Consider the following 16,307-nt stretch of genomic DNA (forward strand, 5'->3'; position numbering starts at 1 on the left):
TCCGTCAGGTCCCACAAATTCTTTAGTTATCCAGCATCTTTTGCGTATTTAAACCCTTTCCAACAATGACTGTATGATTTTAAGATCTGTCTTTGCACACTGAGGATGTAAGAGCCGGGGTTTACAGGGGTGTAAACTTTTGAACAAAATGAAGATGTGTACATTTTTCTTATTTTGCCTGTATATCTTTTTTTTTTTTTTTTTTTTAAATTTAGTACAGCCCTTCAGAAGCTACAGAATATACTTACATATTTTCCAGAAGACAAAATAAGTAAAATTTACCATGATATTCGAATTCAAAGTTTTTATCTCCCGGCTCTTAATGCATCGTTGTTCCTTCTGAAGCATCAGTGAGCGTTTGAACATTCTGTAATAGTTGCATATGAGTCCCTCAGTTGTCCTCAGTGTGAAAAGAATCATACAGTCATTGCTGGAAAGGGTTCAAAAACACAAAAATGCTGAAAAACCAAAGAATTTGTGGGACCTAAAAGATTTTTCTGAGGAAAAGCAGGCAGTTTAGCTGTTCAGGATAAACAAGGGACTCATAAACAACTATCACCAAACAAAAACAAAAACAAAAACAGCTGTGGATCATTAAGGTAACAACACGGTATTAAGAATCAAGTGTATGTAAACTTTTGAACATGGTCATTTTTATAAAGTCAACTATTATTTTCACTTATGGACAACATGTTTTATATGAAATATCTTATTCAGGTCAGTACTAAATAAAAAAAAAATATCATGCATTTTGTATGATCGCTCTTATTTTGGTAAAATAATTAACATTTTGCAGTTTCTGCAAGGTGTGTGTAAACTTTTGACCTCAACTGTATGCTCAATGACACTGAAATCACTGGCATAGCAAGCCAGCCCTGGGCCCATATGCAAAAACATTTGTAGAAAAAGTCTTAAAAAACACATGTTTGGGGGGGGGTGGGGGGAGGAGGAATGAAATATATATTTATAGTAAATTTTATTATGAATTTACAGTATTGGACACTGGCATTACAACAGTGCAATAAACATCTTTACAGTCAAATTTAAAATAAAAAGGACAAATTACCCTTAAACACACTATAACAACTGTAGGCAGACAAAGAAAAGAAGCTGATAATAGAAAAAAAAAAAAAAAAAAAAAACACAAACTGTAGGACACATTACTCACATACGTCAGCATACCAACATCACAACATTGACATCACGGGTGAAGACTCATGCGTTACAAAAGTGACTACCGGTCAAAACCGCTGTTCATTAACAGGTGAAAAGTGCTTGTTAGGTGGGAGCGGCACAACTGCCCGGCGTTTTTTCGAAAACACGGTAACAAGTGTGCAATGTAATGTGAAGGTTGTTTACAGTACTTTGACATTTCAAATTTCCCTTAGCAAATAAGTAAACAAAAGAAATGAACTCGAGATGTGTGCAACCCAGAGTGAAGGACACAAATGAAACGTTTTCCCTTCTGTATTCATATGTTATTATCTTGTGGGAAGAAAAACAGATTTAAATGCTGATTGTGCAATTTCCTATCATCATTTTGGCCCATTGCTAAAGCAAGTAAAGTTCTGGGATAAAAAGAAGAACATAAAGCGTAATAAAGGGAATGACTGATTGTACATGCGCAATTTTCCAAACATGATATTATAATGGACTCAAATGTGACATGATGCTAAACAAACTAAGACCTTTGCATGTCTAAATGTCTCAAATATGAACAAAAATATAGGTTGTAAGGAGTGAAGACATGTGCAAACAAAAGATGAACTAAATTCATTCAGTGGCCCATCCGAACAGGTTTCCACACGCACATCAACACACATACAAGACCGCAGTTCATAAACAACTGATCATTAAACAATTACCATTTTCCTTTCAAACCGACATTAATACAAATATAACATTCTGTGATTAACATTTCGTCATAACTAAATACACTTTCTATACAGATAGCTCAGCACTGATTTGTCGACTATTAACGTTCAGAAATAAAATTGTGATCGTCTATGGAAATGCATGTGCAACTGATGCCTATAACTGTCAAAACGATGAGAATGAGACAAACAAACAAACAAACTAGCATGAAAGCTCTACTAATATGAACATAAAAGGGTAAAAATAAACCGTCGTACTCCAGTTATATGAAGCACTTCAAGGTTACTTGTAGGTGCGTGTGGTCCCACATTTCCACTACAAAGGATGATCTCTCGCTCACTAGAGGTTAAAGTGGCTCTATGCAAAAATAATTCTCTCTCGTATGACGAAGAGCTCAAGAGAAACTCGACAACACATACATGGACTCACGCTTCACACACAGATCTCTGCTTTGCCCTTTATGTCAGTCAGAAATCTTTTAGAAAGGCACCATGCACATGAACACGACTCAGGCTGGAGAGGAAGGCCAGAAAAACCAATGAAACAGAATGATGTCGTAGTCAGCAGCAGCAGCAGAATTCCCGTCAACTCCAGGTCAAAGGTTAAGGCTTCTGTCACGAGTTACAGCTACAGATACTGCAGTTATAAGGCATCCTGAGATGATGGGGAAAAACACACATGGTTTGTGTTAGATGAGCAGGAGCATTGTGCAAAAGTAAGAGATGTTGTAATTAGTGGTTTCAAAAATACTCTTTTTTTTTGCTCTCCAAAAAACTAAAATTCTGAAGATATTTGAAGAATGTTAGTAATCACTTTTGGTTACCACTGACCACTGTATGGAGAAAATTCACCCCCCATGTCATCAAGATGTTCATGTCTTTCTTTCTTCAAATGAAAAGAAATTGAGGTTTTTGAGGAACATTCCAAGATTTTTCTCCATATAGTGGACTTCAATGTGGATCAGTGGGTTGAGGGTCCAAACTGCAGTTTCAATGCAGCTTCAAAGGGCTCTACACGATCCCAGCTGAGGAATAAGGGTCTTAACTAGGGAAACGATTGGTCATTTACTAAAAAAAAAAAATGTATACCGTGGCATGTAAAAGTTTGGGAACCCCTTGCAGAATCTGTGAAAATGTGAATATTTTAACAAAAAAAAGAGATCATATAAAATGCATGTTATTTTTTTTTATTTAGTACTGTCCTGAGTAAGATATTTTACATAAAAGATCTTACATAGCCCACGAGACAAAAAGCTGAAATTATTAAAATAAACCCCTTCAAAGGTTTGGGAACTCTTGGTTCTTAATACTGTGTGTGGTTACCTGGATGATCTACGACTGTTTTTTTTTTTGTTAGTGATAGTTGTTCATGAGTTCAGTTAAACTGAGCACTGTTCTTCAGAAAAAAATCCCCCGGTCCTGCACATTCTTCAGTTTTCCAGCATCTTTTGCATATTTGAACCCTTTCCACAGGTGACTATAATTTTGAGATCCATCTTTTCACACTGAGGACAACTGAGGGACTCAAACAACTATTAAAAAACGTCCACATATTCACTGATGCTCCAAAAGGAAACACAATGCATTAAGAGCCATGGGGTGAAAACTTTTGAACAGGATGAAGAAATTTGCATTATTTTTTGAAATATCCTTTTTTCCCCAATTAGTACTGCCCTTTGGAAGCAACAGAAGAGACTTGCGTGTTTCCCGGAAGACAAATTAAGTACAATTTACCTTGATCTTCAAATTCAGAAAGTTTTCACCTCTCGGCTCTTAACGCATCGTGTTTCCATCTGGAGCATCAGTGAATGTTTGAACCTTTTTTTAATAGTTGTTTTTGAGTCCCTCAATTGTCCTCAGTATGAAAAGATGGACCTCAAAATCATACAGTCACTGCTGGAAAGGGTTCAAATATGCAAAAAAAGCTGGAAAACTGAAGAATCTGCAGGACCTGGAGGGGTTTTTAACTGTTCAGAACAAACAAGGGACTCGTGAACAACTATCACTGAACTTAAAAACAATCATAGATCATCCAAATAACCACACACAGTATTAAGAACCAAGGGTTCCCAAAATTTTGAAGGGGGTTATTTTGATAATTTCAGCATTTGCAGAAATATCTTACTCAGGACAGTACTAAATAAAAAGTAACATGGATTTTGTATGATCTCTCTTATTTAGTTAAAGTTATTCAAATTTTCACAGATTCCGCAAGGGTTCCCAAACTTTCACATGCCACTTCTCTAGCTCTTCATCTGTGTACTTTAGTTCAAAAAGGTAGGGTAGAGCGAAAAACATCTCATTTTCTACTCCAACTTCAAAATCATTTTTTTTTTTTTTTTACCTTTTTTGCAAAGGATGTTTGACTTTCTTTGCACATTCACTTTGTAAACACTGGGTTGGAACTTCTGCCTACATCACACGTGACCTTTCCAATGTGATCACATAATGCATGAAGTCGAGCTAGTGCAAGATGAGCATTTGTGGTTTACTCACGGGGGTGAGTAAATTATTAGGACATTTTAATTCTGGGGTGAACTAATCCTTTAAAGCACTTAAAGCAAACTTGATTTTTCTTTAAAAAATGAGAAAAACTTAAAACTTAGCTATGGTTATCAAAATTGGGTTTAAAAACAAAAACATGTTGCAAGCCTAGTTATGATGTAACTGCACATACAGGCACTGATTTACCTGCTTGTTCAGGCTGTACTGTCATTTTCATACTGACTCAAACGTTTTTTAGTCTTTAGTTCTTTCAGCCACTGGGGAGAGGACTCTTCTCTGTGAAGGAATAGCGAGAAAGAAAAAAAAAAAATCAGAAACACACCATAATGGTCAGTACTGCCAAAAAATAGACAATTCTGACATTTTTTTGGTGTCCATTGACCTAAAATCACCCACCCATTCTCTTTGCCGCCAGCAGGAGGCAGCACACGGGCAGCTCGAGGCAAGAACGGAGATTTGGGTGAGCGTGAGAGGTGAGGGGGTGAAGGGCCGTCTGTCTGATTGTCAGATTCTCCTCTCTTCTTTAGCTGAGCCTGAAACGAATGAACAAATTTCTTGTCACACAACTTGCAAAATGATAAGCTTCCAAAAATATTCAAAAAGTTTTAGCCTGTAAGACCTAAAACAAGCATTGTTAGTAAGGTTCTTCTGTTTAATTAGCATGATTTATTTATTTTTCTTAAGACCATGAAGCCATGTGTATCATATCTGATATGCAAATTTCTATTTTTAACATGATCTGATGCCTTTCGTTGTCTGATTGATAGTTCATACTATTTTAGCAAGTAAAAATAATAATTCTAACCTTCAAAATCATGGTACTTATATTTTTGCTGTGAATTTTTTTACTGATTAAAGTAAATGAATAAATATTTTTAGTAAAATTTAAAGATGAACATTTACTGGACTGACACATATAGGTTTACTTGATTACCCATAAATATTTTTATTTTATTTTATTATTTTTGTTATTTTAAAATTATGTTAAAATGCGAGTATCAAATATACTACATCAGGCTTTTTGAGGAAGGCTTTTTTTTTTTTTTTTAACTTGTACATTTTTTTAATCATCATTGCATTCCACTGCATATTATATCATCTTACTAAGACATTATTGGGAGATAACATATATATACATTTTTTTAAGTAGTCTATCATACTGTATCTCGTTGATTTACATTACAAGCGATCAGATTTTTATCTCACATGTAAATATCAGCAACTGCATCAAATAGCATTTTTATCTAGCAACTAATATTTTTTTTCTTTAGATTTTGTCTAATGGTTCAATAAAGCAATAAGACCCAAGAAGCCATGGTTTATGATGAATTTATAACAGCTAAGGGTTGTTGTTAGGCACGACGCAAAGCCTAAAACCCCCTTAGCTGTTATAAATTCACTGTAAACCACGGCTTCAAGGGGCTTATTGCTTTTATAAAACGGTTATTCCATATACGCAGTAAGGTTTCACAAAATAAAACGGAGCAAATAAAGCGTAATAATATTAATACAAACATTATTCTTCTGCCAAACAATGTAGTTCCTCGGAAACGGTTGTGGCAAGTAACACACAAACGTAAACAAATGTGTTTGTAGAGTAATTTACAACAGCTTAGAATGCAGATCAACCAATCAGAATCAAGGACCGGAACTATCCGTTTTATAATAAACTCTTCCATTTCCAAAAAATAGATTTTTCAGACATGTCAAGCTGTACAAGGTTAAGAAAATGCAACTAGTAGAAAAAATCCCCAAAATGCCCTCACCTTCAGAGCAGATGGATCCATGCCAGGAAAGAGCGCCACTCTCTGCGGCTGAGACACGGAGGAAGTCCGGGATTCGATTCCCTTGGGCTGGTCCTCAGAGTCTGACTCCTCACCCTGCTTGGGAGAGTCTGTTTTGTCCTCTACAGACAGAGAGAAAGACTGGAGTGAGTGCAGAAGACTAGATTTTATTGACTTTGCTACAGTACAAAGGACCTGCAACCTATTTAATCCCAACCTCATGGGATAAGATGTGCAGATATGCACGTGTCTCACTGCTAAAATGTTTGTAAGTACCTGTCGAGTCCCTGTAGCGCCATTCATCATCTGCTCCGGTTACCTCGGGTACTTGTGATAAGAGGGCGCTGTGACGGGCGGCTCGAGAGGGCGGGGCTCTGCGAGAGCTCTTCTTGTTCAGACTGACCCTGGCACGTAGTGCACTAGAGTCTAACAGTGTTGTGGGGGTCTATAGAGAAAGACAGAGACATCTCACGTAAATGGCATGTAGTTTTGTCTGTTCGCACTCAAATGAGAGTGTTATAGAGATCGTTGTCCAAAAAAATGAAAACTATATTATTATAAATGATGGTACTCTTGTGAACGCTGACATGAAAGAGAAGAAATTGTTTAATAAAGTCATTATTTTTGTTTTCTTTGCACACAAAAAGTATTCTCGTAGCTTTGTAAAATTATGGTTGAACCACTGATGTCACATGGACTATTTTATCAATGTCCTTGCTACCTTTCTGGGCCTTGAATGTGGTGGTTGCGTTGCTGTCTATGCAGGGTCAGAAAGCTGTCGGATTTCATCAAAAACATCTTAATTTGTGCTCTGAAGATGAACGAAGGTCTTACGGGTTTGGAACAACATGAGTAATTGAGTAATTAATGACAAAATTTTCAGTTTAAGTATTTTAATTCACGAATAAAAGTCCAAATTAAATCTGTTTTTAAAAAACCTTGATGATTTGGTGTGAAGCGGTCAATTCATATGGATTACTTTTACAATCTCTTTATAAACTTTTTGGAGTGTTAGGTTTTGGTTTCATTGAAGACAGAAATCTGTTACATTTCATTAAAAACACTTTCATTTTTGTTTTGAAGATGAATGCATGTCTTATGGGTTTTTAGCGGCATGAGGGTGAGTACATATACAATTTTCATTATTAGGACAACTATCCCTATGGGAGAAAACTGACCTCTGGGAATGGGAGCTCTGTCTGCTTTTGAGGAGACGTGGTCGAGCCATCTGTTGTGTCGATGAGAAGTGGTTGTTCGGTCGTGTGGGGTGGGGTGGGCTTCCGTGGAGACGGGGTGAGGTTGTCATCAGAAGATGGTGTAGCTGGAGTGAGGCTGAGGAGAAGAGAAGAGATACTTGAACACACATTTAAACGCTTTCAATTATAATTCATCATCAATTATTCATCCTCTTGTTCTTTCAAACCTGTAAGACCTTTGCTCATCTTCGGAACACAAATTAAGATATTTTTGATGAAATCTGAAAGCTTTTTGACCCTGCATAGACAGCAATGCAACTGACATGTTCAAGGCCCAGAAAAGTAGTAAGGATATCATTAAAAATAATGTGACATCAGTGGTTCAACCGTAATGCTATGAATCTATGAAAATACTTTTTGTGCACAAAAAAAACAAAAATAACAATTTTATTCAACAATTTCTCCAATTTGTGTTCCGAAGATGAACAAAGGTCTTACGGGTTTGGAACGACAAAAGTGTACAAAAAACATAGCTGTAAAATTAGGTTGCTAAGAGGCTCCAGTGAATTGAATTGAAAAAAAAAAAAAAAAATGAAGCAGCTTGATTTATGTGTAAATAAATTAAATGTATAAATACTACAGTGTACATATTCAATTAACTACTAAGATTTCTTACGAATCATGAAACTGTATTTCACATTATTATTATTACTGTTTTGACACTATTTTCATATTTGCTATGGTAAAATTTGTCGCTTGCAACATTAGATAAACAAGAAGCAGCAGCACAAAAACAGACACTTTCTGTTTGTCTTCCTCATATTTGTTCCCTCATATTATGTAAGGAACATTTCTCCAAAGTAAAAGTAAATTGAAGGGTGAGGGGTGACATGCTGAAAGTAATTTTTAATCGAAACATCATAACAATCTTCCGCTAAAATGTCAGACTTCTCTCTGGACTCCAGACCAGTTTTTTTATTTGTTTGTTTGTTTGTTTGTTTGTTTGTTTGTTTTTGCTTAACCCTCTGGGGCCTAAGGGGGTTTTGGAGCCCTGGAGAAGTTTTGACATGCCCTGACATTTGTGCTTTTTTTCAGTATCTTAAAAACACATTAATTGCTAAAGTCTGATAACACTGTATTCAGCACAAACTGGGCTACAATAATATGTGGGCAGCATGAATGTACATGTTTATGTTTTTGAGAAAACAATGTTTATGCGTGGTATTTATAATACGATCCTTACAACTGACTACAAGCTCGCATTCAGACAACCAATGACTAGAACCAAGTTCCCACCCTACATTTTTTTCTATTTCAATAATCCCATATACTTGGATATATGGCAAAATATTTAATAAGGATCTGTCACTACATCCGTTACATAACCAATTTAATAGCAGATGGTTTGTAGCCCAGCGATTTCAATTTGATTTGCACACGTCATGAGTGTTGGTCAGACTCCCGTTCAAATAATTTAATTTAAACCATGTATAATTTTGTACTTCCTAATAAAATCACCCTTTTGCGATATCCCTGTTGACAGACAACACACATCCACCCATCCAAAGATCATTTCAGGACACAAATCCAACCAATCCAACCCAATGATTCAAATACATCAGCTCTCATTTCATCTGAATCCCTTGCATTAGTCACTGCTGTAACCAAACCTCTTTGACAAGCCCAGTCCACTCTGTAATGAAGATGTATCTGCCTGTGTTTCTGTCCATGAGGTCATTATAGCATTATAGCTCTGTTACAGATGACCCACTCAATAGATGCAATTGATCCTGGTGTTGAGTTACAAACAGTGACTGAGGACAGTTTTGGGAGGCATTTAGGTATAGTGTATATGTAGGACCAAAGATGGTTGTTTTATGGCTTCATATGGTTTTGTGTTTACCTGTCATCTGTGCGAAGTCCAGTCTCCCATGTGCCGTACTGACTGTCGGTCTCCTGCACCAGATTGTCCGTGTCTTTGTTCTCCCCCCGGTCCACCAACACACTGCTTTACCAGCTCCTGTAAAGAGAAGAAAGAAAACAGGATGTTTTTCTAAAACTAAAAAGCTGCAAATTAATAAGGTTGTAAACAGGGATGTCTTGTAATTTTTTTTTGTACCAGTGGCCATCTGAATGAGACAGGAAATTACCTCCCCCCCAAAAAAATTAAAAATACTTTTTACCAACTTAGTGGTAATTTTTTTTCATTCTCAACTGTTTTTGTTTAGTACCCATGGAGACGTGTGTTCAAATCCTGATACCTTTCAAAACACTGAGGTCTGTGAGATTTTATTTTTTTTGCTCGTTTTTAAAAGAAGCCTCTTATGTTCATCAAGGCTGCATTTTATTTAATCAAAAGTGCAGGAAAATATTCTGAAATATATAACATTTAGAATAACTGTTTTCTATTTTAATGCATTTTTAAATGTAATTTATTTCTGTGATGACAAAGCTGAATTTTCAGCATCCATTACTACAGTCTTCAGTGCCACATGATCCATATTATTATTATTACTATTATTACTAATTATCAATGTTAAAAATAGTTGTGCCACTTAATATTTTTGTGGAAACATTGATTTAAGCATATTTTTTCCATGATTCTTTATTAAATATAAACATTGAAAGAACAGCATTTATTCAACATATTTTCAAGTGATGGGCAACGATTAATTGCGATTAATCGCATCCAAAATAAACATTTTTGTTTATATATATGAGTGTACTGTGTATATTTATTATGTATATTTAAAGACACACACACAGTATATATTTTGCAAATATTATGTATATATTTATATTCATATAATTTATATTATATACAAATACATTTAATATATAAACATTTTTCTTAAATGTATATAATGTATATATATGAACATGTGTGTGTACTTATATATACGTAGTAAATATACACAGCACACACACATATATTATGTACACAAAAACCTTTATTTTGAATGCGATTAATCACGATTAATCGCAATTAATCGTTTCCCGGCACTAATGTTTTCTTAATGTAACAGTCTTTATGGTCATTTTTAAATAAAATGATGTAGTGTCTTTCAACAAAGTTTAACCCCAAACTTTTGAATAGTAGTGTATAAATAAACTGTGTAATATTTTGTAATGTTGTTTAATATACCAAAAAACTTGAGTTGAAGTTAATAGTCAGTGATCACTGCTGTTTTTTCTGAATGGGCAAGATGCTTCTGATTGTGGAGAAGCATGAATGAAGATATAGAGGGAGTTGAATCATCCTGCAGCACTGCAAACAACCACCAGGTGAAGCTAAATCTCACACTGAAAAACCCAGTCATAAAAACCCAGCCACTCCCTTTGGGTGTGACATCACAGCACCAGAGCTGGACATTAGCCAATCACTGAGTGAAGAGATGCAATCTGCCCAGCGGGTCATAAAACTATCTTGTGTGAATCACAGAACAGAACAGCAGGACTATTAACCCTGATCACATTACAACTACGAACCCAGTCAGCACCAGTATTCAGTATTCAAGTATTCAGAAACAACATGAAACTGACATCCTTATGTCATAACTGGGCAGGCAATAGTGTAATATATAGAAAATGACTTGCAGATAAATCAGAAGCAAAGTCATAAAAACAGTGTGACCGGGTGAAAATGAATGACAAGGAAAAGCAGCATAGGAAGATACTGGTAAGACTCTCATGAAAGTGCTGCGATGACCTCATAGAAATCTACTGGTTGAACTGGTGAGCGCATCCATTCAACCGTGCCTCTTTTAATGAGGTGACTACAGAGGGGACAGTGTATCTAACTCGCACACAAACAGAGTCATCAGCTCTCTGATCACAAGCAGAATTGAGTCAAGATATGTATAATTCAGATACAAAGTTTTTATGTAGCCTTTAATAATAGCTTAATATCAAAATATATAACTGTGTTATTTTAATATAACATACAATGTTTTTATTCATTTTATTAGCACTTATTAATATTTCGAATTTGTCTTTCTCTTTTCGTTTTTATATTTAAATTTTTCAATTTAATTTTAGTTTGTTTTGGTCATTTTGTTATGTTTTTATTTTTGTTTTTATTATTATAAATAATAAATAATAATTCTCTTTTTATTTCAGCTTTAATTTTTTTTTAGCAATTTTAGTACTTTAACTTACATGTATTTTATTTCAGATTATTGAAACATATACCCGTGTTATTTTAATATAATTTATATACTATTTCTATTCATTTTATTAATATTTATTAATATTTTGAATCTTTTTTTATTTTTATATTTTCAGTTTTCATTTTAATTTTAGTTTGTTTTGGTCATTTTGTTATGCTTATTATTATTAGCCTTTTTTATTTCAGCTTTTTTTTTTAGTAATTTAAATACTTCAAATTACATGTATTTTATTTCAGACTATTGAAATATATACCTTTATTTTAATATAATTTACATGGTGTTTTTATTCATTTTATTAGTATTTATTAATATTTTTAATTAGTTTTTATTTTAATATTTTCAGTTTTCATTTCAATTTTAGTTTGTTTTGGACATTTTGTTATGTTTTATGTTAGTTATAATTATTACTATTATTATTATTATTATTATTATTATTATTATTATTATTATTATTTTTATTATGATTATTATAATTAACATTTTTTATTTCCACTTTTTTTCAAATTACATATATTTTATTTCAGATTATTCAAATATATACCTGTGTTATTTTAATACCAGCTTCTACACTGTTTTTTGTCATTTTATTAGTATTCATTAATATTTTTAATTAGTTTTTATTTTCATATTTTCAGTTTTCATTTTAATTTTAGTTTGTTTTGGTAATTTTGTTATGTTTTTATGTTAGTTATTATTATTATTATTATTATTATTATTATTATATAATTATTCTAACTCTAATTTTAATATTAAAAACATTTCTAATTTTTTTTTTTTAAATTAGAACGTTTTTTACGTTTCATAATAAATGTTATTTATAGAAGCAGTAGATGATATTACTAAGCAATGTGTAAAATGCTACCTATAACAATCTGTATTTAATATTTGCATACAAACATATATAGAGCATCATTTTTCAAAATGCTCTAATTTACTTTCAAAATGTAGCCAAACAAGATGAAACAGTTTTACACCACAGACGCCTTTAACAGAACAAGTAACCTGTTCTTTGTTTGATTAATTGTTGTGGTGGACTAATAAAGTTCCTCTGATGTGTGACTTTCCTCGAATCGCAGTAAATTCCTCTTCCTGCCATTCGAATTCAACATCCCGTGAGGCGTGGCCAAACCACTTTAAATGCACATTCATTTATGACTGGAAAACGGAACTAAAAATTGAGCCAGTTCTTAAAACTCAGTCCCCAGAGAAAAATTCAGAATTTAAGACAACCGTATCGACCTGAGCATTAAGTCATTAGTAATGATGAGAGAGAGACTGTGTGTGTGTGTTTAAGTGACAGAATGAGAGGGAGAGTGTGTGTTGAGGCTGTTTGCATTAGAGAAAACAGCACAGGATGTCATTCATCAGCTTTGCCTTTCCTGTCAGGAAGAGTAACCAGCAACAGAGAGCAGTGAGAATCAGACCGGACAACATCAGCGCAGTGCTCCCACCTGACAAACACCTCATCAGACACACACACACACACACACACACACTTAGCTTTCTAAATGAGAAAATACATTAGTTGTTTTTTTTAAATAATGCTAATTATAAAGGTTGCTTCTGCGTAAGCTACTGCCAGAAAAAGTATATTTTGACAAAGCTTCTCTTAATCTTTGTGTCAAGTAAAAAAAATCTGTATGAATACCTAATCCAAATCCAAATCCAAAACACAGGGTGGAATTACTCTTTTTTTTTTTTTTTAAGCTAATCACTTGACCAGAAAAGCCAAGAGGAATGTCTCAAACAGCTGGTGGCTGATTAACCTAAAGCTTTTAGCATGTAATGCAGTGCTAATTCATTAGCAGCGGCTACGAACACAATGCATCAGCAAAATGCCTGTTTGAACTTTTGCACATCTTTGCATATGTCTGCCCTCAAAGTCGCAGAAATGGGTGTGTGCGGTTAGAAATGCTTTCATTTTTGGCTTATCCAAACCATTCGGTTTATTCATGGCAGGTAAATCTTCCGAGTCTCAAACAAAGTTGCTAATGCACTTCCAACTAAGACACACCTTATGAATTGCTTGCTCACCTTGGAAAGCGACTGATATTCTGTGCCTGCCGACCACACAAAAATAAACACACACACAGACTGAGAGGGAGTGGTACTCAGGACTAACATTAGATGTAATGGCCTAAAGGGCTACCCTGACAACATAAGGGTGTAGGTCTAGATAGAACAATATCTTATTTTAAAGGGCAAAGGCCTGGATAAGAACACTCTTATCTGAACCTTTCAGTGTGAAAATAACAAATACACAGCAACGGAGAGAGAGAGAGAACTTGAAAAACCTCGCCAAAAACCTCGCCATCTCTACATGAACAGGAAGAGTGCGTCAGGGGAAGCAAAGAAACAATGAACGGATGGAAAGAAAAGATGAGAGGTAGAAAGAAAAGGGTAGTCGTTGCTTTGACACCAACACGCTGATGTTTGGCCTTTAAAAAAGATGTGTTTGTGTTTCTATTTACACTTGTGAGAGTCTCATCTTTAAATGCGAATCTATTATTAGTGTGACTTCTCACTCAACAAGCGATCAAGCCTTTCTTTATTTCCAATAGTGCATTTACTCTATGTGTTTACTGGTGTGTGTGTGCACGTTTAGACTCATTTTCATCTACTGGCATTCTCACAAAACATTCCCACCAAAGGTGTGGCTACATTTACCTCAGGGAAAATCAAACATTAACAGCTGATATTACTGGGCTGTGAAGAAGCAGTGTAAGATGCTTGATAGATTGAATTTACATGCATTAAATACAACTGTGCTAAGACAACACCAGTCTCTGGTACTTCAGAATTGACTGCTAATTTTAAAAAGTTCACTATCAAAACCACTATCAAAAACATACAAAAATTTTGGGTCTATAATGGCTATATTTATTCGTGCGAACAGATTACATACAAAGTCAATGCAAAGACACAAATAGACGTGAATTCACGACAGATGATGTTGTCGCGTCTTCCGCACAAATTTCCATGGCACGTTGTCTCACAAGTCAAATAAGAGAAGAACTTATTGCACCGATAGTTGATCGGCAGAACTATCGGTTATCGGCAAAAATCCATGCCGAAAGTTTTTTCCCGGGTTGGGTCCGTTGCTGGAGTGGCTGAGAAGGTCATCATTATACATTATACAAGTCCCTATAGTCTTTGTTATGCAGCACGAGATCGGCCTCTAGTGCCGGAAATCACTGACAGCACGTGCCGTTTGTTTAGACACGTGACACTGCCCGGTGCACAAAGTCGGACACTTCAAAGGTGGATTTAAAACATTGACAACGAAATGGTTTGTACAGTATACTGTACTGCATGTTTTTATGTCATTAGCGATGAATTTGTTGACTAGATGCTGCATTACTGGAGAAAGGACAGCAGTACACTTTTGCCCGTTTGGTGATCAAATAAAGTCTTGTAGACCGCCGCTTGAATTGAATGTGACGCGTCCAGTGTGTGTGATACCAGATAGCTGCGAGTTCTTCTAGACACGGAGCTGCACATTTGCCTGTTATGTGACTAACGTATTTTTATATTTTGATTAGATAACCGCAAATGTTCTAGAATAGAAGCAGTTAAATTGTGAAAGTACACAATATCCATATGTATGCAATTTCAATACTGTGGCCTTTGTGTAGATATTTAAAGATGGCCATCTTTAGCTTGATTGTTGATGTAATGGTAACACTTTACAATATGAATCCATTTGTAACATTAAGATTGATAAAAGCTGTAGAAGAGAAGTATTGTTCCTTGTTACAGTGTGTTAATTTCAGCATTTACTGATATATGTGAAAAATTTTAGTTGTTTTTGTTAACATTAATGAACAATGAACTAACTGTAATGATCAATATATAATTAATATTAATAATTTTATTCATTTACAAAGTATGGTTCAGTAGGCTACCTTTTTTTTTTTTTTATAGTAGAGCACTATTTATTTTCCGTTCAGTATCCATTTTAAAAACTATCGGTTGATTAATCGGTGGTCCGACCTAGTTATCTGTATCGGTAAAATCCAGTATCGGTCAACCTCTACACTATTACACAATGATTTTCGAGCAAAAGACACGATATTGTGCATTCACAACAATCGCGTCACCCCGGCACAAATTCAGTCTACTCGTGTCTTTGCATTGACTTTGTATGTAATATATTTGCACAAATAATTATAGTCATTATAGATCCCTAATTTTCCGTATGTAATATATTTTCACCAATAATTATAGCCATTATAGACCCCAAACTTTTTAAACTTCTAGTCATTACAGACCCCCAATTTTTTCGAGTTGAAATTTTTCAACTTGTGCCCAATTGATGTCATTCACGTTGCTCAGCGCAAATTCGTGTCTATTCACATCTTTGCATTGACTTTGTATGTAATCTACTTGAGCGAATAATTAAATTTGCTTTTGGTGTGCACACCATTACGCAATGATTTTATTTGCGTGAGTGACACAAAAAACATCCTGTGAGTAAACTAGAGCAATAACCTAAAGAGAATATTTGTTTCGCATTTGGTGTGCACGCAGCATAAGACTTTTTTGAAAGAAGTCTCTTATGCTCACCCAGGCTACATTTATTTAATCAAAAATACAGTAAAAACAGTAATATTATGAAATATTATTACATTTTTTTCTATTTTTATACATTTTATTATATATATATATATATAAGTCAGTCTATAGTGTGCAGTTTTAACATTTTAATCTGAGTTCACTAAAGCTTTTGCCTCAAATAATATGCATCAAGTACTTCTAATGTACACATTTACTGAGACT

General features: G+C 34.5%; 2 protein-coding genes across 4 annotated transcripts in view; both read right to left on the reverse strand.

The window, feature by feature from the left end:
* Window positions 1–959: 959 nt before the first annotated feature.
* On the reverse strand, window positions 960–9,097 carry LOC127169907 (uncharacterized protein KIAA1671-like). The gene is made up of 7 exons (XM_051117582.1): window positions 9,030–9,097; window positions 7,342–7,495; window positions 6,440–6,608; window positions 6,146–6,285; window positions 4,776–4,912; window positions 4,566–4,655; window positions 960–2,529 (listed from the first exon to the last, which is right to left on the reverse strand). The coding sequence occupies exons 1-6, from the start codon at window positions 9,095–9,097 to the stop codon at window positions 4,574–4,576; spliced, it is 750 nt and encodes a 249-aa protein (XP_050973539.1). The 3' UTR covers window positions 960–2,529; window positions 4,566–4,573.
* si:ch73-138n13.1 (calponin homology domain-containing protein DDB_G0272472) overlaps window positions 7,361–16,307 on the reverse strand; it is a 39,269-nt gene continuing 30,322 nt past the window's right edge. For all 3 annotated transcript variants that reach the window (XM_051116935.1, XM_051116936.1, XM_051116937.1), the window contains exons 7-8: window positions 9,263–9,379; window positions 7,361–7,495 (exon numbers count right to left, since the gene is read on the reverse strand). In XM_051116935.1, the coding sequence (XP_050972892.1) occupies window positions 9,266–9,379 (114 nt within the window). In that variant the 3' untranslated portion in view covers window positions 7,361–7,495; window positions 9,263–9,265. The remainder of the gene's footprint in view (window positions 7,496–9,262; window positions 9,380–16,307) is intronic.

This window comes from Labeo rohita, chromosome 8, assembly GCF_022985175.1.
Source record: "Labeo rohita strain BAU-BD-2019 chromosome 8, IGBB_LRoh.1.0, whole genome shotgun sequence".
Classification (NCBI taxonomy): domain Eukaryota; kingdom Metazoa; phylum Chordata; class Actinopteri; order Cypriniformes; family Cyprinidae; genus Labeo; species Labeo rohita.